Consider the following 19,264-nt stretch of genomic DNA (forward strand, 5'->3'; position numbering starts at 1 on the left):
TAACATCAAGGGCCTTTTGAACCAGAAGGGCTTTTAAAAGGTGGCGATTAGCATGAGCTCAAGCGTGTGCAGAAGGAACTCCGAGTCCAGCTCAGGAGCAGTATAGGAGAAAGCTGAAGCAGAAGTTGCAGAATAACAGCATGAAGGAAGTGTGGGATGAGATTAAGATCATCACTGGCTGCAGCTTGAAGCAGGGTGCCACCATCGAGAGAGATGTGGAGAGAGCAAACCAGATGAACAACTTCTTTAACAGGTTTGACCACCCTAACCCACTCTCACCTCGGAGTACTGCACCCTCCACCCATCCTTCTGCCGATACCAGCATAGGAGTCTCCCCCCCACCCACAATTACAGCAGCCCCAGTAAGCAGAGAGCTGAGGAGACTTCGTGCCAGCAAAGCAGTGGGTCCAGATAGAGTATCGGCACGACTACTGAAGGCCTGTGCGCTGGAGCTGGGGAGTCCTCTACAGCGCATCTTCAACAGGGGAGAGTCCCAAGGCTTTGGAAAACATCTTGCATCACTCCAGTTCCAAAGCTATCACATCTTAGTAAGCTGAATGACCTCCGGCCTGTTGCTCTGACGTCACGTGATGACCATGGAGCAGCTGCTGCTTCACCACCTGAGGCCACAGGTCCACAACATCCGACGTTCTGCAGTTCGCATATCAGGAGAAGGTAGGAGAGGATGCCATCCTCTGTTACACCGATCCCTCTCCCACGTGGACAGAGGCAGTGGTAATGTAAGAATTGTTTCTGGACATCTCTAGCACCTTCAACACCATCTAACCTCTGCTCTTTAGGGACAAGCTGACAGAGATGGGAGTAGATTCATACCTAGTGGCATGGATCGTGGACTTACAGGCAGACCTCTGTATGTGCATCTCAGGAACTGCAGGTCTGACATTGTGGTCCGCAACACAGGAGTGCCGCATGGGACGGTACTTTCTCCCATCCTGTTCAGCCTATATACAATCGGACTTAGAATACAACTCTGAGTCCTGCCACATGCAAAAGTTCGTGGACGATACTGCTATCGTGGGCTGTATCAGGAGAGGGCAGGAAAAGGAGTATAGAAACCTTATCAAGGACTTTGTTAAATGGTGCGACTCAAAACACCTACACCTGAACACCAGCAAAACCAAGGAGCTGGTGGTGGATTTTAGGAGACACAGGCCCCTCCTGGACCCCGTGATCATCAGAGGTGACTGTGTGCAGACCTATAAATACAAGGGAGTGCAGCTGGATGATAAATTGGACTAGACTACCAATACTGATGCTCTGTGCAAGAGGATAGAGCTGACTATACTTCCTTAGAAGGCTGGCGACCTTCAACATCTGCAATAAGATGCTGCAGATTTTCCATCAGACGGTTGTGGCGAGCACCCTCTTCTACGTGGTGGTGTGCTGGGGAGGCAGCATAAAGGACGCCTCACGCCTGGACAAACTGGTGAAGAAGGCAGGCTCTATTGTAGGAATGGAGCTGGAAAGGTTTGACATCTGTAGCAGAGTGACGGGCGCTGAGCAGGCTCCTGTCAATCATGGAGAATCCACTGCATCCTCTGAACAGTATCATCTCCAGACAGAGGAGATGTTTCAGTGAGACTGCTGACAATGTCCTGCTCCACTGACAGACTGAGGAGATTGTTCCTCCCCCACACTATGCGACTCCACCCTTTTTAGGATAAACGTTATTATACAAAAGTTAGTCGGTTTTACCTGCATTTTTATCACTCTTTAATTTAATATTGTTTATCAGTATGCTGCTGCTGGAGTATGTGAATTTCCCCTTGGGATTAATAATGTATCTACAGAATAAATGGATATCCTTGCTTTGACTGTTCTTATCAAACAACCTGCTGGAACTACAAATTCCATAAAGAACCAAAATTAAGGATTTAAGAGGTCACAAGTTAGTCTAGAACACCTCAATAACATTAACATTTTAGAAAGACGTACCTAAATATAGTTATAACCAGTTCCCCCCCCCCCCCCAAGATAAAAATTAACTGCTTCAAAATTATGGAGATTAGCCATTTAATTTTCCTGATAATTATGTGATAGAAATACTGAATCAGAAAGTGCAGATATTGCAGTTGTGAGATGGTATTTACAGCATATTACACTAAAAAGTGTATTTTTGTTCAATCCATACTGTCAGTGGGATGCTCACACAATTCATCTCCCCTTAGATTGATTGAGGTAAAATTTACATTTAAGGTAAATGTATACCAGCTTACTTCTGCTGCTTAAAAGGTAATAAGACAACTTTTGCTCACCTCCACTGGCATTTGATCAACTTGTATTCATGATGGAGTTTGCCATCAGGAGCAGCTGTTAGACGAGTAAAACAGGAAAATATACAAGTTGAAGTGATCTCTCCTTCACTTAACATAAATCTGAAACAGTATACCAATTCATGATTGAAATTGTACAGCATGTTTCTGTGTTTAGACTGGTAGATCACACTTGCCAAGGTTTTTCAGCAGCAGATTTTTTAATTTTAGAAAATTTCATAGGTCTGCAAAAACAAACTGAACTGATGACCAATTTCTTTGAACAATAAATGTGCCAAATGTCAGCCCAAAAAAAAAAAAGGTCCACTAGGAGCCAGGTTGTTTCATGCAGATGTACAAACATGGAAATCGTAGTAGGTGCTTTTGTATTATATATTTATATTTTGCAACATACAAGTGTACATCAATATTAAAACAAAAATTATCCAGGGAAGGTAAGAATTTTTCCTTTAATAAGAAGTTTACTCTATAGAAATTCTCCACTAGCACAGCATGATTCCTTATGGAAAAAAATTGAAAAAATGCACTGTTCCGTTAAAAAAAAAAAAAAAAGAAAAAAAAAAAAAAAGCATACTATAAAACAAACAACAAAAAAAAAATCTGTGATTATGTAATTGTTGAGTAGGTATTTGTACCAAAAACTACAGTAAAAAAAGTGGAAATTCAATGGTTTTATTCAGTCTATTCACAATAATGAACAGAATTTTGAAGCACCATGAAGAACAAAACTAATATTTCCTGACCGCCTCATCCCTTTTTTCTACCCCAGTAAAATACCATGAATTTTAGTTACCACAATATGCTCACAGATACCACCATAAGCATTCCACAAGGCATACCTACCCTTTCCATTGAAACAAACATTGTGAACTTATTCCTAGTTTGTGTTTTAGTTTAGTACATGATGCATTGCTTAACTTTATAAACTACCCCCCATCCCCTAAGTTACATCTCAATTGAAGGAAAAAAAAAAAATGCTATTAAAGCGTACTAAATTAGGTAAGGTGATGGAGCTGGCACAACTCAAACCCCTTCCTGATGACCACAAATGTAAAAATGAGCAAAAGGCAGCGATGAAACAATTTTCCGTTCCCCAAAAGACTTAAAACATGTGACAATGAACTGTTAAAAGTTTACAGCCTGCTCAAAAGGAAAGACAGCAGCAGGGGATAAACATCACTAACCACCATTAATGACTGACTGCTTAGACCTGATATGGCCATTTGCCTGGCAGCTTCAAATGGAGCAAAGCTAGTGGGTTCCCATTTTTTCTAGGAAGACCCAAGGTTCAACAGCACTCTTGCTGAACTTTTTCTGGCTTTTACTGAAATCAAATTTATGGCAGTGCCTGTTCCTTTTTAATTCTAAATGAATCCGTGGTACTTAAATCAGCAAGCCTTTGCTTTTCAGGTTCATAAAGATTTTTTCAAGTGCTTATTATAGTGGTTCAGATGACAAAATTCAAATCTTGCTGCTTTACCTACACTGAGAATTGACCAAAAACACACAAAGCAAAAAGCAAATCTGTATTGCTTGCAAGACAAAATTAGCAACAACTAGTGGATCAACAAAAATTAGTTTGGACTTTGTTGGCATTTGTGTTGCATAAGGAGTTTTAAACATTGCAAATTACTTGATTTTTAAATAATTTCCTAATTATACACTGTTCAGGTGCATTTTAACCTTACTACAGGTATATTTTTCCTGAAAATAAATGTTTATCATTTGTTTCATATGCATTCATTCTAAGTACATTTTATATTGTATTAGTTGCAATCATTTTTCCCCCCATTAAAAATTTTTCAACTTCCTTTTTGGTCCTTGTGTTGTCAAACAATTGAATATAAAAGGAGACAGCAACAGACAAGCAAGGATAGGCATCAGCTTGAGGCCACAGAAGTAGTATTAATCCACCAATTCTTTCCTCAAAAGAAAAATGTAATACATTCTCATTTTAGGAGGGCTTTTATATCGGCACACTCTGTAACTTCAACTGCCTTCTTGCCATCAGGTCCTTTTTTTTTCTTTGTCAGCACCCTGTAATAAAGGGGGGGAAAAAAACGTTACATTACTACTGAAACGTCAAAAGTTCTCTTACATTTCTAAAAGACATTTTCCTATTGGGTCCCCACTTACAAATCCAATTCCACAAAAGTTACTCAAGAATTGCTGCCACACTGAAAGGAGGGGACTGAATAGGACATAAAAATACAAAGGATAGATACACACCAACCTCTAAGGAAAAAGTAGGCATTGTGAAAACTAGCACTTAAGTACACAAATGTAATGTCCATCAAGATAATGAGCTTTATTTAAATAAGTTCGAATGTTTAGACAAACTATTACACAAAGTGAAATGTTACATACTTAAAATTTCCAAAAATTCTTACCTTAAATTTGGGATCAAGGTAGTCCGAAGAATAAACCATACAGCACTATACACAAAAGGGGGAACAACTCCCTCATTCACAAACTTTGGGGACTATTTAGTGCCACAGACTAACCTAACCTGCACCCAGAAGAAAGCCCATGAAGAGATGGAGAACACACAAACTCCACACAGACAGTGACTAGGAACATGATCTAAAGCCAGTACATTAGACTCTTGAAGCAATAGTGCTAAACACTGAACCATGTTACCCCTACATGCATACATTCATTCATTCATTTTTGGAGTGGCTGAAAGGGTAGTTAGAGACGTGAACAATATTCCTGTCTCACTATATCTGGGATCTGTCGGTTCTCCGGGTTTCTTCACAGGTTGTTTTCTCCCACATTTCAAAAACGACAACTTATTTGGCCAATGTAAAATGGGCCTGTTAGCTCACTCAGGGATTGGGGAGTCGAAAGAGGAGATAAAAGTATTGACAGTCTAGTGCATAAGAATGTCTAGAGCATTAAATCTAGTACTTGGTTTAAATTAGAGACTGGTGACAGTTCCTCCAGGTAATCCAATTTTCCTCCTATAGCCTAAAAACCATGTTAGTAAAACTGTCAAATGTAAAAATTGGCCCCATATAATTGAGTAGGAACATGCATAATAAGTGTGTCTTACAAAGAGTGGGTTCCTGCCTTGTGAATGATTTTACTGCAATATCCTATAGCCCTTATATCCCCATGCTGTTTAAAGCTAATTAGGCAAGTGATGAAAGAGCGAAAGGAAAAAAAAAAAAAAATAGTAAGATAATTAAGACAATCATGCTTATATTCCATTTTGTTTATAAAACAAACACTTCTGGAACATGGCAATGTTGTAAGTTTGCCCACACGTGTTTTCTATATTATTTTTGTTGCTTGTGAAGCCAGTTATCACAATTATTAATTATGCACGACAAACTCCTTTTAACATCATCAAGTATTCAGAATTTGATGTTTAGCCATTAATAATATCAGAAATTTATAGAAGTCACGCAGCAATGCATTTCAAAATGACAACATGGAAACATAAGAAATGCAGACATTAACTCAGAACAGCAATCAAGGTTGCTAATAATTTTTAAAGTAAATCAGCAGAAAACAACAATTGTACTGACTCACAGAAAGTATGACACAGTGCCATTTACAGATTACAAAGTAAACCCTAACCTAAATTTTATCCTCATTTTCTGTCCACAATGAACTTAATGCCTACAATGCCAACTCTCACGACCATAATAAAAAGCCTGGCATTCAACTGCTAGCAGTAACACACAATTACTTCATTTACAGAAGCAAAGAAGGAAGGAAAATGTTTAAATGAGTTGATGTTCGTGAGACATCCAGTCAAGATGGAATATCATGGCAAGCTTTAAAAATCAGCAGTAATCAAATTAGCTTATTTTTTCAATGACATTTTAAAATATTTTGCTAAAGGAATACGGTCTCTGGCAGCTTCAAAATGGTAAAAAATTATTCCTGTGCATATGAACACAAACAAAGGGTCCGAATGACTACAGAGTTGTGGCTCTCATTCCTACAGTGATGAAGTGCTTTGCGAAACTGGTGCTGGGATGCCATACCTCTTACATTTAATACCATTGCACAATCAAAGCGGAGCACAAGACTGTCATTTAGGACATTTAGCTACTGGATTGTGGACTTGCTAACTAACAGACTTCAGCATGTTATCCTTCACTGTGATCCTCAACACAGGTACTCCAAAAGGCAATGTTCTGAGCCTCTCTCTATACTCTGATCACATATGAATGCTCCAGCTCCATTACATTTCCTGATGACACCACCATTATGGTAATTGTTCATGATCAGAGCTATAAACTATGATGGATGATATCTTTGACCAATTGTGTAAAAATTTTAATTGTTTACACACGTACACAGACACAGGGCAAAATGCCCTTTGGTAAAATGGGCAAAGTTATTAAGTCCATCAGTTGCTTTTTGCCTTTGTTCACTGGACATTGAAGCCTTACAGTGGATGCTGGACAAAATTACAACTTGGCACAGACACTGGACATTATAATAAATAAAATAAAACACACATATACATATATATATATATATATATATATATATATATATACACAAACAGATATACACACACAAAAGGGAACCCCACAGACATACCTTAGAAACCAGAAGTCTGACACATTCTAGGTGACCCTCATAGGTAGCCGAAAGGAGAGGAGTTATACCATATTTGTCAGATGCCTGTACAGTAACAAAAAGGCAAAAGAAAAATCTGAACACTTAAGAAGCAAATTCCTCAAGATGCACAATGACTTATGTTTTTCATAAAACTCATTTTAAAATTCATCCCATGTAATCTTTATTGGACTTTAGCTTTCATAAGCAAAGGTGTAGATGTTGAAATCAATACTATGCGTGCTGGGGTAACACTAACAACTGTTAGTAATATTCTTATTACAATAAGCTACACTTTTCAGAGTTTAAAAATCACAGATTCATTATTATGGTCTTTTACACACAAGCAGACTTAATACAATAAAATGCTTAAATATTTCAGTAATAAAGCATTGCTGTAAATTTGTTGGCTGCACATCCATGATACGAATCTTTTGTTTCACCACATCCCAAAGGTGCTCTAATGTATTGAGATCTAGGGACTATGGAAGCCATTTGAGTACAGTGAACTCATTGTAATGTTCAAGAAACCCATTCGAGACGATTTCTGTTTTGTGACATGGCACATTATCCTGCTGGGAGTAACCATCAAAAGATGGGTACACTGCAGCCATAAAGGGATGGTCATGGTCAGCAACAATACTCAGGTAGACTGTGGCATCTTAATGCTAAAATGGTAGTAAGGGGCCCAAAGTGTGCCAAGAAAATATCCCCCACACCATTACACACCCCATCCATTACCTGCACCCTGCTCTGCTTAAAATCAGCAGCAGATGGGTCTTGACAATGTCTACATGCATAAATGCATCGAGTTGCCGATATGCAATTGGCGGATTAGATATTTGCATTAACAAGCAGTTGAACAGGTGTGCCTAATAAAGTGGCAGGCGAGTGTATATTCTCACAAAATCAATTAGTTGAAATTACCAATACTGCTTAAATATAAACATACATGCACTTTATTTTTTAATCACTAGAGCATTTTTGCTATTAAAATATACACTTACTATATTTATACAGGTAACCAATCTGAGTATTATTAGTCAATGTTTGAAAACAAAAAACAAAAAAAAAAAAAAACTAAACCACTACTCCAGCTTGAGGATTGGAATTCATATTTTAGGGGCAACTGCAGTTTGCAAAAAAAAAAAAAAAAAAAAGTTTTGTAAAAACACACAACTCTTTAAATCATAATGCAGAAGTATAAAAATATGCAGATTGTGTGTATGTACGAGGAAAGAATTACTGGATAGATAGTAAGAGTAACATGCTAATTTTTTTTTTTTTTTTTTTTTTTTTAAAAACTTAAGGAAGGAAACCGGCAGGAAGATGCTTCAATAATTCAGACAGGTTGCTCAAACCCTGTCCTCTAAGGAATAGCAATCTCCCAAATTATTTTTTGTTTTTTCAAGTTCAGCTTTATCCCATCCCACAACCCAAATACTTATTTGCTAGGATAAACAACTCAAAAGCTTCCACAGAAGCCCAATGTTCAGCATCCATGTGTATTATAAACATTGCAATAGCATTTTATCTCCTGTATTAATAGGTATATATAAAATTATTTACAATAAAGAACATGTAGACAGCCTCAGTTTGACAAAACACTATTAACATGCACAATCACAGTAATTGACTGAACAATGTATGTGTGAAGCAATATGGGGGCTTCAAAACACTTGATGATTCGGCCTAACAAACATTTTTCATGGGAATAAATTCGAATTTAATTTCAGTCAAAAAAATTAGAATAGCAAACTGTAGAAATTAATTCGGAATTAATAGCAATATATTACACATTCAAACTGCAATACTTAATACCTAACTTTAATGTCTGGAGTAAGTTAAGACCAAAGAATTGAGAATGTCAAATGCCTTGTTGGCAATTTCCCCATCCAACATATGTTCTTAAGTGGACACATTATCTGGCTTGCCGCTTGAAAATAGTAAATTACATATTAAAGCAACGTCTAAATTAACTGGCCTTGGTTCTGTCGAATGACATATACACACACACACACACACACACACACACACACATATATATATATATATATATATATATATAAAAAAAAAGAAAAGAAAAAAAAGTAAGATTGGCACACAGATTGATAAAAGCAACATACTTTACAAAAAGTAGTTTCAAAATGGAAAAAAAAAAAAAACTTAAAGCGAACCCTGACACCATTCAAAGATCATGCATTGTTTATGCATTCAGGTTTAGAAACCATGAGTCCATTAAGATGTAAAGAGATTCTAATCAAACTAGACTACACATTTTCAATGTGCACACTTTACTTTCACAATAATTTCTGCATCTAGTGGAGAACAGATGGCTAATGTCATTAAGCAGCTGTACACTTACATTAATATCTGCACCTAGAGAAAGAAGAAATTCCAGTGTTTCAATATGCCCTCCATCAGCAGCATAATGTAGTGGCTTTCTGCCACCTTCCAATGTCCGGTTTACATCTTCATCCTGTTAAATAAATAAAATGCATAAAATAAATACTGCTTGGATTGAAGCTTGTTTACCACAAATCATGTGACAACATTTAAAGTAGTGCATGTATCACTTACCAAGGATTGCATTCTGAAAATTTTTACTCTGTGCTTGATTAGCTGAAACGGACGTTGGTTGGCTAATTACCATTTTTATGTCAAAAACGTGCAAACCAGATGCATGTTCTAGGTACCACTGTAAGGGTCTGGCAACTAGTTATTCTAAAATGAAGAGGTGCACGCTGGTAAGAATGATACATTTTGCTTAGTTTGACAGCAAATTCTGAAAGTGAGCTTCACATCTTATTACTCTAATAGTAGCACAAGTCAGTAATACAAAAAGGAAAACCTTGCATAGGAAGACAACTGACTGAAAGTGGTCACAAGTGCAGGGAGGGTCCATTCTATCAACTTTGTTTACATTGCTGGTTAAAACAAATGCTTATTTTAGGAATGCAAGCATTTTCTTTTCATGTTAAATGACAAACAGTAGCCAGTTTGCTTACAGCTGCACAAATGCACAGATCATAAGAGTAAGCTAAAATGAAAATGGGAGTTAATATAACACGAGGCACAATTTCATTGCATTTTAAATAAAAACTCAGAATATGTAGCCTTGTATCAAGCTGCTGTTACTGTACTTGAGATAGCAATATACTTTTCACTGACACCAGATTTCAAATACAGGGGGTACCGAGGTTTCAGCTTCATGCAGAGTTAAATTCTCATTTTCGTAAAGGTAAATACAACGTAAGCGCTTTACAGATCCAGTCAGGACCCATAGTTAACAGGTCATTAAAGGCATTCAAGCAAGAAATAAAATTACTTCCTTGTTGGAAGATTTAAAATAAATAAATAAATAAATAAATAAAAGGATGGTTTTGTAATGCAGTAAGTTTGGTTTTATGTCACTATTGACACATGTACAGAGTACAGCAAAATTCTTACTTGCATGTGCTACTCAACATGTCTTGTTACTGCTCAACACATTTTACTTTATTTAAGCATTTATTCAATTTGAGGTTGAAAATGGTGTGGCACCTAATCCCCACCCCATCCTACCTATACTCCAAATCACAGTGCTTTACCAAGGGGAAAAAAGTTTCAACACTGCCTCCTTGATATATAGAAGAGATGTGCAATTATACAACAAATTCAAATCAAATGAACCATGAAAGCAAACGGAGACCTTGGTTAAACTTTTCTTCATCCACCATATTTTCCATGTACTAATAACACAAACGATCAGATAATCCAGTAAGTGCCCCCACACTAGTAGCTACACCTTTGGTAACAAGAAAGAAGTTACAGTCACGCAGCAAGCAAATAAAAGTAAAGTAGAGAGAAAGGACACAAAATCGGCCGAGTGCAATGAGCCATTTAGGATAATTTATAATAGTTAAAGATGTCCATGGGAACATACTGCTTTAACTATTTTAAGCAATGATGGCATTACTTTCAGTTGGGCTTATATTCTACTTGCAATCACGTTAGTAGGTATACTGAACAAGCTTAGTTTTTATAAAAGAAAATGCGAGTTTTTAAAACGTTTAAAACCAAAGGGCTAATTTCTCTCTTTTTTTTTGTGGTTTCTTAGTGGTTACTGGAGCAGCAACATGGCTTTTTGTGTTGTTTTAGTACCACTTTTTCCAGAGTATGTAGAATGTTCCAGAAAAGGAGTTAATACAGTGCAACCTCGGGTCACGAACGTCTCTGGACACGTACAAATCAGGTTACGACCAAAAAGTTCGCCAAACTTTTGCATCTGTTTACGACCACACACTGGTGACAAACATGCCAGTTTCCCTTCTGGTTCATACGAGCCGGTGATTTACGCACATGTTCAATCTCTCCCTGTACAGTATAGGGTGGTCCAGATCTAATTATGCAATTTTCATTACGCTGTAACTTAAGTTTATTATATAGTAAGTCAAGAGGCCAGTTTTAATCGCCGCAATACAGCTGCCACGTCCTCTTCATAAATAGAAGCGCAAGGCGGCTAAAGGGAGGGGAAAAAAAAAAAAAAAAAAGGTTGCAGTGAGGAAGTAAGCAGGAAGCAGTGTGGAACCGGTGCAAGCGCATGCTCGCTGGCAGGCAGCTGGACAGTGAGCCCAAGCAGGGGTGTTTTGAGGACAGTCAGTGGTGCAGAAGGAAGTGGTCACTCCCGCTGAGTGATCAAGGAGAGTGACCAGAAGAAGGACGGCTAGCCGTGCAAGGCCAAGAAGGCACTGGGGGTCACCAGTTAAAGAATGCACCGGGCTGGTTTTTAAAGAGACTGCTTCCAGCATTGTTTTAATCTTGTATTTAATGAAGACTTTTTTTCTATTGGATTTTAACCTCCACTTCGCTTCTGTTTTTATGGATTTATTGAAGGATTCTGAAAACACTGCACTTTATTTAATTTGGACTTTGTTTTTGATTGCTTTATTAAAATCAACAAAACAACACTTGGCACTTTTTGCACCATCCCCTTGCTGCATTGTATGTAGTGCCTCACTGTCGTGCTCAGTTGTATGGTCTGTTTGAAATGTACATTTAGAAAAGCAAATATGTCCAATGACAAATTAATAGTCAAATCCAATTCAGAGGAGCAGGGAACAAGAGCCTATCCTGACATGGCAATACTGGGCACATTGTAGAAAAAGGGCCTGGATAGGGTGACTGTGCATCACAGGGTCAAATCATACACATACCCACGCTCACATTGACACTGGGACCACTTAACCAAAGCAGAGTACCCAGAAGAAACAGACACAGGGAGAACACAGATAATCAGGTGCTGGATTTGAGTCCATTATGTTGGGTCTGTAAAGTGGCAGTGCTAAACAGTGTGCTCCGAGCTAAAAACACACCGTAATAAAAGATGTATAGATTGGGGTTGCAAGCAATTTAACAAAAAAAATAAAAATAAAAGTGAAAATATGTATCTGATTAATACATGGGGTAGGGGGGTTCTTTTCTGTTTACCCTGTACACCAGACTATAAATATAACAGGTCATGTCACTTGGTGAAAGCTCTCAGATCTGCACTAAATCAGGTATACTGACAAAAGGGTCAGAAAGAGTATGGGACTTGGTTCTACTAATGTTAAGTTGCAAAGTTCACCCAAAAAAAATGGACTTTTGCCACACCAAAGAGCCTCTATGCCCTGTCACTATTCAGGGAGTGGCTTTGGAGATGTATTAAGCACTTGGGTGTCTACATCTGTGACAATCTAGACTGGTCTAGTAACAGAGGAGTTATACAAGAAAGGGCAAAAAACACTTTCTTACGAGACTGCACTCCTTTAATGTAGGTAGTGACATTTACATGTTCTATAGCTCTGCGATAGCTAGCACAATTTTCTACACTATAGCTAGCTAGGCTGATAATAAAGAGTGTACAACTAAATCCACTAGCTGATAAAGTTATGGAACATACTATATGAAAGAGGTAGTAGCAGAGGAGTGAATGAAGGCAAACCTAATAGTCACTATGAATATTGCTACACATCCTCTCTTTGAGGTAACAATACCAAGTACTTCCATTCAATGAATTATTCAACAAAAGTGTCAAGTGCAACTGAACTTTAATATTCACAACAATATTCCTTTATAAAACCTCACTATCAGTGTGAAGTTCTCCCTTTTGTAATTTTTGTGTGCATCTGAGGAGTGTTGTGGTTGATTGCTACATTTCTTGAGCTTCTGTAAAAGGATGAATTTTCATGAAGTACCTACATCTTCATATACTAGAAAAGGCCAGCATGTTTACAAGAGTTCTAAGCAATCAGAATTCATATTTCTAGACAGCAAGACATAATTTTAGTGGTTCAGGAAGTCCTGTGGATGGCTCAGAGAAGGAAGATTATACTTTCAAACTGGGGGAATGCATTTTATTTAATAAAAAGAAAAGCCAGCGATCGATTTTCTTGCCCGATACAAAGCAATAATGATATTCTTAAATCTTATACTCCTTTACAACAGCTCTGCAAAAATTTTGCATCTATTAATGCATTTCTTGAAATAAAACCTAGAAAACTGGGTCCCATCTGGAAAAGTCCATTTAAAACTTACGAGACATACACAGCAAAAATGAACATTTTCAATTGCTTGACTCTAGTCGTCTTTTCCTAGAAATGAAACATTCACAGGTGTCTCCATCAGTGCTATCTGTGCTCCCTGAATGCTCTGTAATGAAAAATCTCATGAGGGTAATATACAGATGGCATTGTGAGAATCTTTTACAGTCTCTGTCATATAGGAGACTTGAATCTACCTGTAGCTGATCCAGCACTGCTTAAGCTGCAATCTGTCAAAAAGTATACTTTATTTAATCAGCTCTAAAAAACTAAATGCCCAACTTCTGAGGATCAGTCAGGACAAAAAAATAAATAAATAAAAAATTCCTTTGTTGAGTTCACGAAGCCGATGCTTTATATCACATGGACATTTCTTTAATTACAAATGTTCTGTTACAAACAAAGAATTTTGAATTTTTTTTCTTGCAATGAAAAGATTGCAAGTTTAAAAGGTAGGGCACCATTACGGTTCGTGATAAAGCCTACCACAGCAATGCAGACTCATACATATCAATGCATTGCTTGTGTTGGATGAACTTAATGATATGGCAAAGTATAACTTGGCTTGGGGGAAAACTTAAAACCATGCACAAAAAAAGTACATTTGCTTATATTTTAGAACAGTTTACCTTTTCTGGGTTTCAGTCCAAGAGAATACTGACATGAGATTAATCCTTTGCATTATTGAGATTAACATTACTTTAGCATAGGTTTTACTTAACTGGTAAAAGTAGAATGGAGTCATAACATTTTTCAATAATTGTACAAAGTATTTAATTTTTGCTTGCAGTTTACATAGATACAATGGTATTATGGCTGCAGTAGCACACAAACAGTAACACCATAAGTACATGGCAGTGGCACTGTAAAGTAAATTTCCACCCATCTGCTTGATGAGTAGCACATTTCAGCTATTTCATGCATTTTACAAATCACAAGACGACTTTAGTGATTATAATAGAATAAAATGAAGGTAATTCTAAATATTATCCTCTTCAAGAACACAGAAAATGTTAAAGCAAACAGTGATGCAGAATTATAAAAAAAAAAAAAAAAAAAAAAAAAAACCCAACCCACACCACACACAAAACCACACCACAATACTAAAATACAGGGAACAATTTAAAACACTTCCCTTTTAACTGTGCTCTACTAAACATTTCACATGTGTTTTGCAAATGGTTTGTGGCTAAACCTAAGTAAAAGGCACAAGGAGTAGAAGCACGCAGAATGTAAAGTAAATCTTGCAACAATAGAGGACAAATTAATATTTTTGGTACCAGTTTACACCAATGGTGCAAAAACAAATTACAGTTTTAGTGTCTCTAAACCCCCCCCCCCCCCACCCCCACCAATATTGATGTACCGAATGAGATTACTTTGTACAACTAAATCCACTAGCTGATCAAGTTCTGGAACATACTATATGAAAGAGGTAGTAGCAGAGGAGCGAATGAAGGCAAACCTAATAGCCACTATGAATATTGCTACACATCCTCTCTTTGAGGTAACAATACCATGTACTTCCATTCAATGAATTATTCAACAAAAGTGTCAAGTGCAACTGAACCTTAATATTCACAACAATATAATATATATATATATATATATAAAATCCCTATGTGCGTCCAGGTGTCCGTGTGTGGGTGTCTTCTGGTGAAATGCGCATGCGCAGGGCATGGTGCGATGCGCGATATTACTGTCAGAGAAAGTTAGAGGCGTTTTACGGAAATACAAACCAGTATTACTGCAAAAGGTACACAATACACTGACTCATATTACAGCCACATACAAGCCAGTATTACTGTCAAAGGAGATTAAAGGCATATTACCGACACGCACGCCTGTATTACCGCCAGAGAAAATTAAAAGGTATATTACAGACGTACAAGCCAGCGGACGTACAAGACAAGCCGATATCCTTCAATAAGGGCGCGCACAGGCATCCTTCAATAAGGGCGTGCACAAAAAGGCGAGCCTCAAAAGGGCGACCTCAATTGGGCGCAGCGAATAAAGGCGCGCGTAAATAAAGATCTAAACCTTTGTTGCTCTTCACATATTCCAGAGCCATTTGAACTAAATCATCTACGAACGCCTTTATTTGCCGCGCTCAATTGAGGTCGCCCTTTTGAAGCTCGCCTTTTTGTGCGCGCCCTTATTGAATAGAGACGTACAAGACAGTATTACTGTCACAGAAAATTAAAGACACACAATACACGGCGGCAGCCCACGAAGAATGGTCAGCTCAGCAAGTAAACAAACAAAAGGCTGAAAGAAAAAAAAATACGACCAACAAAAAGAATGAGGTCAAAGTCCCTTGCCATTTAATATAGACTGTTCCTACTACTGTTCTAGCGCCCGTTATTGTAATGGGCTAAATGACTAGTTATTGTATAATTTTCAGTTCTGTGTGAGAAAAATGTAAATAATTACATAAATGGCTCATGGTGATCACCACATGTCAGAAAAAACTTGTGTCCAGAAATACTTTGTCCCCAAGACAGAATTTTCAGCTTGTGACTCCAGGAATTAAGCTAATTGCTATTTTAAAAGCACAATGATGCGACTGATTAGAGGAGTTTCAATCGTTGAACTTGTTGTGTCACGGTGTTGTTAGACAACTAAATGATGTCGTGAGAAATCACTTTAATGCCTTGTATTACATAAACCCTAGAAAGGAACAGAGGCTTCACATTCATTCTACAGTTCGCAGTCTCAAGGAAATGGTTGCATGCACATAAGACTTTTCCTTGCTACAGCTGTTCATACTGCTTGTGCAAAGTCTAGGCCAGTTTCTAAAGGAAGTGGTTATTTGGCTTACTTACACTGGCAATGAAATAACCTGCTCCACTTGGCAATAGCAAAATAAAACGTAATGCCAGTTAGCAAGACAGGAAGAAAAACACACTCCATTCCTAAATAAGTATTAATACAGGTTTGCATGGCCCCATAAAGGGGTGGCACTAATGAAGAGAAGGAATCACATTGCATGACAGTTGCAGTCAAAATATTGAACTTTTTTATTGAACAAATTTTGCAAACAACTTAAACTAATTTTGACAACATATTTTCAACCATCCAAAGAGGCATTTAGACTTAGTAAAATATCCAGAGGTGCTTGGCAAAAGTTGTATTGCACTGAACAGGTCTTAGAAAAGGAATAGTAAATATTTTTGTAAACCAACTACACTGTTAGTGTTAATCTGTCCACTGACACATTAAAGTGACTTTTTTTAAACAACTTTAAATATTATGCAGTTTAATGATGGTAAACTAATAAATAAAAGTGTACCTTCCAGACCGCCGTGACCCTGTGTTCGGATTCAGCGGGTTGGAAAATGGATGGATGGATGGGTGGGTGTACCTTCCAGTAACAATACCATTACAGGTAGTCCCCAGGTTACAGACATCTGACCTATGACTTATGAACGAGGATGCAGCTGCAACTCATGCGCCTCAGTAACTGCTGCTCCGTCATCTTCGGCCTGGGGATGCTGCAAGTGGTGGCTGGAGGGGGGGCGATTTCACTGCTCATGCAGTGTAGTGTCCCTCGGGCGACTCCCGGAGGCAAGCAGTGACCCGTGGTCCATAATTCACTGGGGCCACAGCTATCGCTCTTGTGCAGGATGATGGTTCGCTGCCCGCCCACTACGCTGCTGCAGCTACTGCTCCTGACTGGATGCAGGCTGGATGGAGCGGAGGGGGGTGTTTCACTGCCCGCCCAGCGCACACACGGCTGTTAATGCTGCAAGCGGTGACCCGGTTGTGGCTTAACGGTGCGGCAGGGGTAGCATTGTAGTGTGCCTCGGATGGCTGCCTGTTGAATTGGGGTTGGGCGATTCACTACCCGCCTTTGGCCGCACCATGTTCGTTCTCGGTGGGCGGACACTGCAGAGAGCATACTGTAGTGGAGGTGACCGAGGTGGGCTGGTGATGATCCGCCCCTCGCCGTCCCCATTCATTCTCAATAGTAAGCCTGCTTGTACTGTTACACACATAGCAGGAAGTTGTCTTTTGTCAGTACATCAGATGTGTTGACGGTTGCCTTCCTGCTGTGATAACGTGTACAGTGCTGTGCAGAAGAGCTCATCTTAACCTTTTGTCTTCACCCTTCAAGAATGTCTCTGAAACACAAATCTGATGCAAGTGCTGGTGATACATTAAACGAAGAGAAAAACCATCACCATTGAAAAAGTAGAAATAATGAAAAGGTCCGAGAGAGGTGAAACTCCATCATTCATTGGAAGAGCACTTAGTCGGTCAGCAATAGCATTTATTAAAATAATGTACCTGTTCCGAATTACACACACAAATTCAACTTAAGTACAAACCTACAGTCCCTATCTCGTACATAACCCGAGGACTGCCTGTACTTCAAGACTTCAAGCCCAGGTGCATTATTTTATATGTGTAAAGTGCAACTTGGTTCAGTTGGTAAAGATGTCATCACCATCATTTAGGCAAACTGTATTAATATGGACCTTGCTTCAAGCTAAGCTATATACATAAAAAAAAAAAAAAAAACTGCAACTAGCCCTACAGAAGCGTACGAGAGCCACGGTCAAGAAAAAAAACCATGTCGAGAATAAAGTCGACATTTCCACTTTATTTTCATAGTTTGTCATTAAAGTAAAATATTGTAAACTTCATAGTAAAATCAATTTTTAAATTACTAGATTTTTTTCAAACCCCGTCAACTGATGTAGCACATTAAAATGCTTTGTGTTAAGTGTTCCTTAACCCAGTTAATGGCTACATGCTTCTTAAACTGACTTCCTCTGCACGAAGAGGCGGCGCAGGCAGCAATCGCTGCACAGAATACACTCACTTTATGATATTCTTGCTCTCTGAAAATTTAGAATGCCAAGATAAATACTTGATATTTTCATGATGAAATGCATTAAAGCAGGTATTAAACATGCACGGTAGTGTGGCTGTAGTGCTACTCCCTCGCAGTAAGGGGTCCCCAGGTGTACGTTCAGTGTAGAGAACTTTATGGCAGGTGTGATGAGGCTCCAAAAACTGGATGTATGAATGGGAGACACGAACACAGAATTCAATGGATGTTCTTCTGAGTGGGCTTTATTGCATGTGTGCGGTCTGTCTGACATACCAAACCTCCAGTTCCTATCCTTCCTTTTTCTTTCTCCACATAACCAATCACCACACAATAAAAGTCATTGTGAAATTAAAACTAGTTATAAAAACTTAGATCACGGAGTGTTCAGAACTTTAAAGAAAAAAAAAAAAAAAAAAAAAAAAAAAAAACTGTTATACGTTTAAATTCTGCCATTCAGGGTTGCGCCCATCCCAGCCTGCATTGTGTGCAAGGCAGGAGCAAATCCTGAACGGGGCACCAGCACATCGCAGGGTGAATAAGCAACACACACTTGGGTCAATATGGCATAACAAAACTTCACATCCTACATGACTTTCAAAGGAAACAAGCACGCGGAGTAAACCCACCAGAAAAACATGGGTGGGCAGGGAACACCCAGGACCCCCTTGCTGCGAGGCAGCAGTGCAACCTCCACGCCACCATGCCCCCACATGATTAATACATGCTTTAGTGCATTTCATCATGAAAATGATAAAGTATTTATCTTAGCATTCTAAATGTTCAGGGAGCAGGAATATCATGAAATTAATGTACAGTAATCCCTCGCTATATCGCGCTTCGCCTTTCGCGGCTTCACTCCATCGTGGATTTTATATGTAAGCATATTTAAATATATATCACGGATTTTTTGCTGGTTCGTGGATTTCTGCGGACAATGGGTCTTTTAATTTCTGGTACATGCTTCCTCAGTTGGTTTGCCCAGTTGA

General features: G+C 38.4%; 1 protein-coding gene across 1 annotated transcript in view; it reads right to left on the reverse strand.

Annotated features, from left to right (window-relative positions):
• Positions 1-3,931: 3,931 nt before the first annotated feature.
• mtpn (myotrophin) overlaps positions 3,932-19,264 on the reverse strand; it is a 39,696-nt gene continuing 24,363 nt past the window's right edge. Inside the window, 4 exon segments of the mRNA XM_028808363.2 lie at positions 3,932-4,315; positions 4,317-4,331; positions 6,858-6,941; positions 9,241-9,354. Of these exon segments, the coding sequence (XP_028664196.1) occupies positions 4,244-4,315; positions 4,317-4,331; positions 6,858-6,941; positions 9,241-9,354 (285 nt within the window). The 3' untranslated portion in view covers positions 3,932-4,243.

The sequence above is a fragment of the Erpetoichthys calabaricus genome, chromosome 1, assembly GCF_900747795.2.
Source record: "Erpetoichthys calabaricus chromosome 1, fErpCal1.3, whole genome shotgun sequence".
NCBI lineage: Eukaryota > Metazoa > Chordata > Cladistia > Polypteriformes > Polypteridae > Erpetoichthys > Erpetoichthys calabaricus.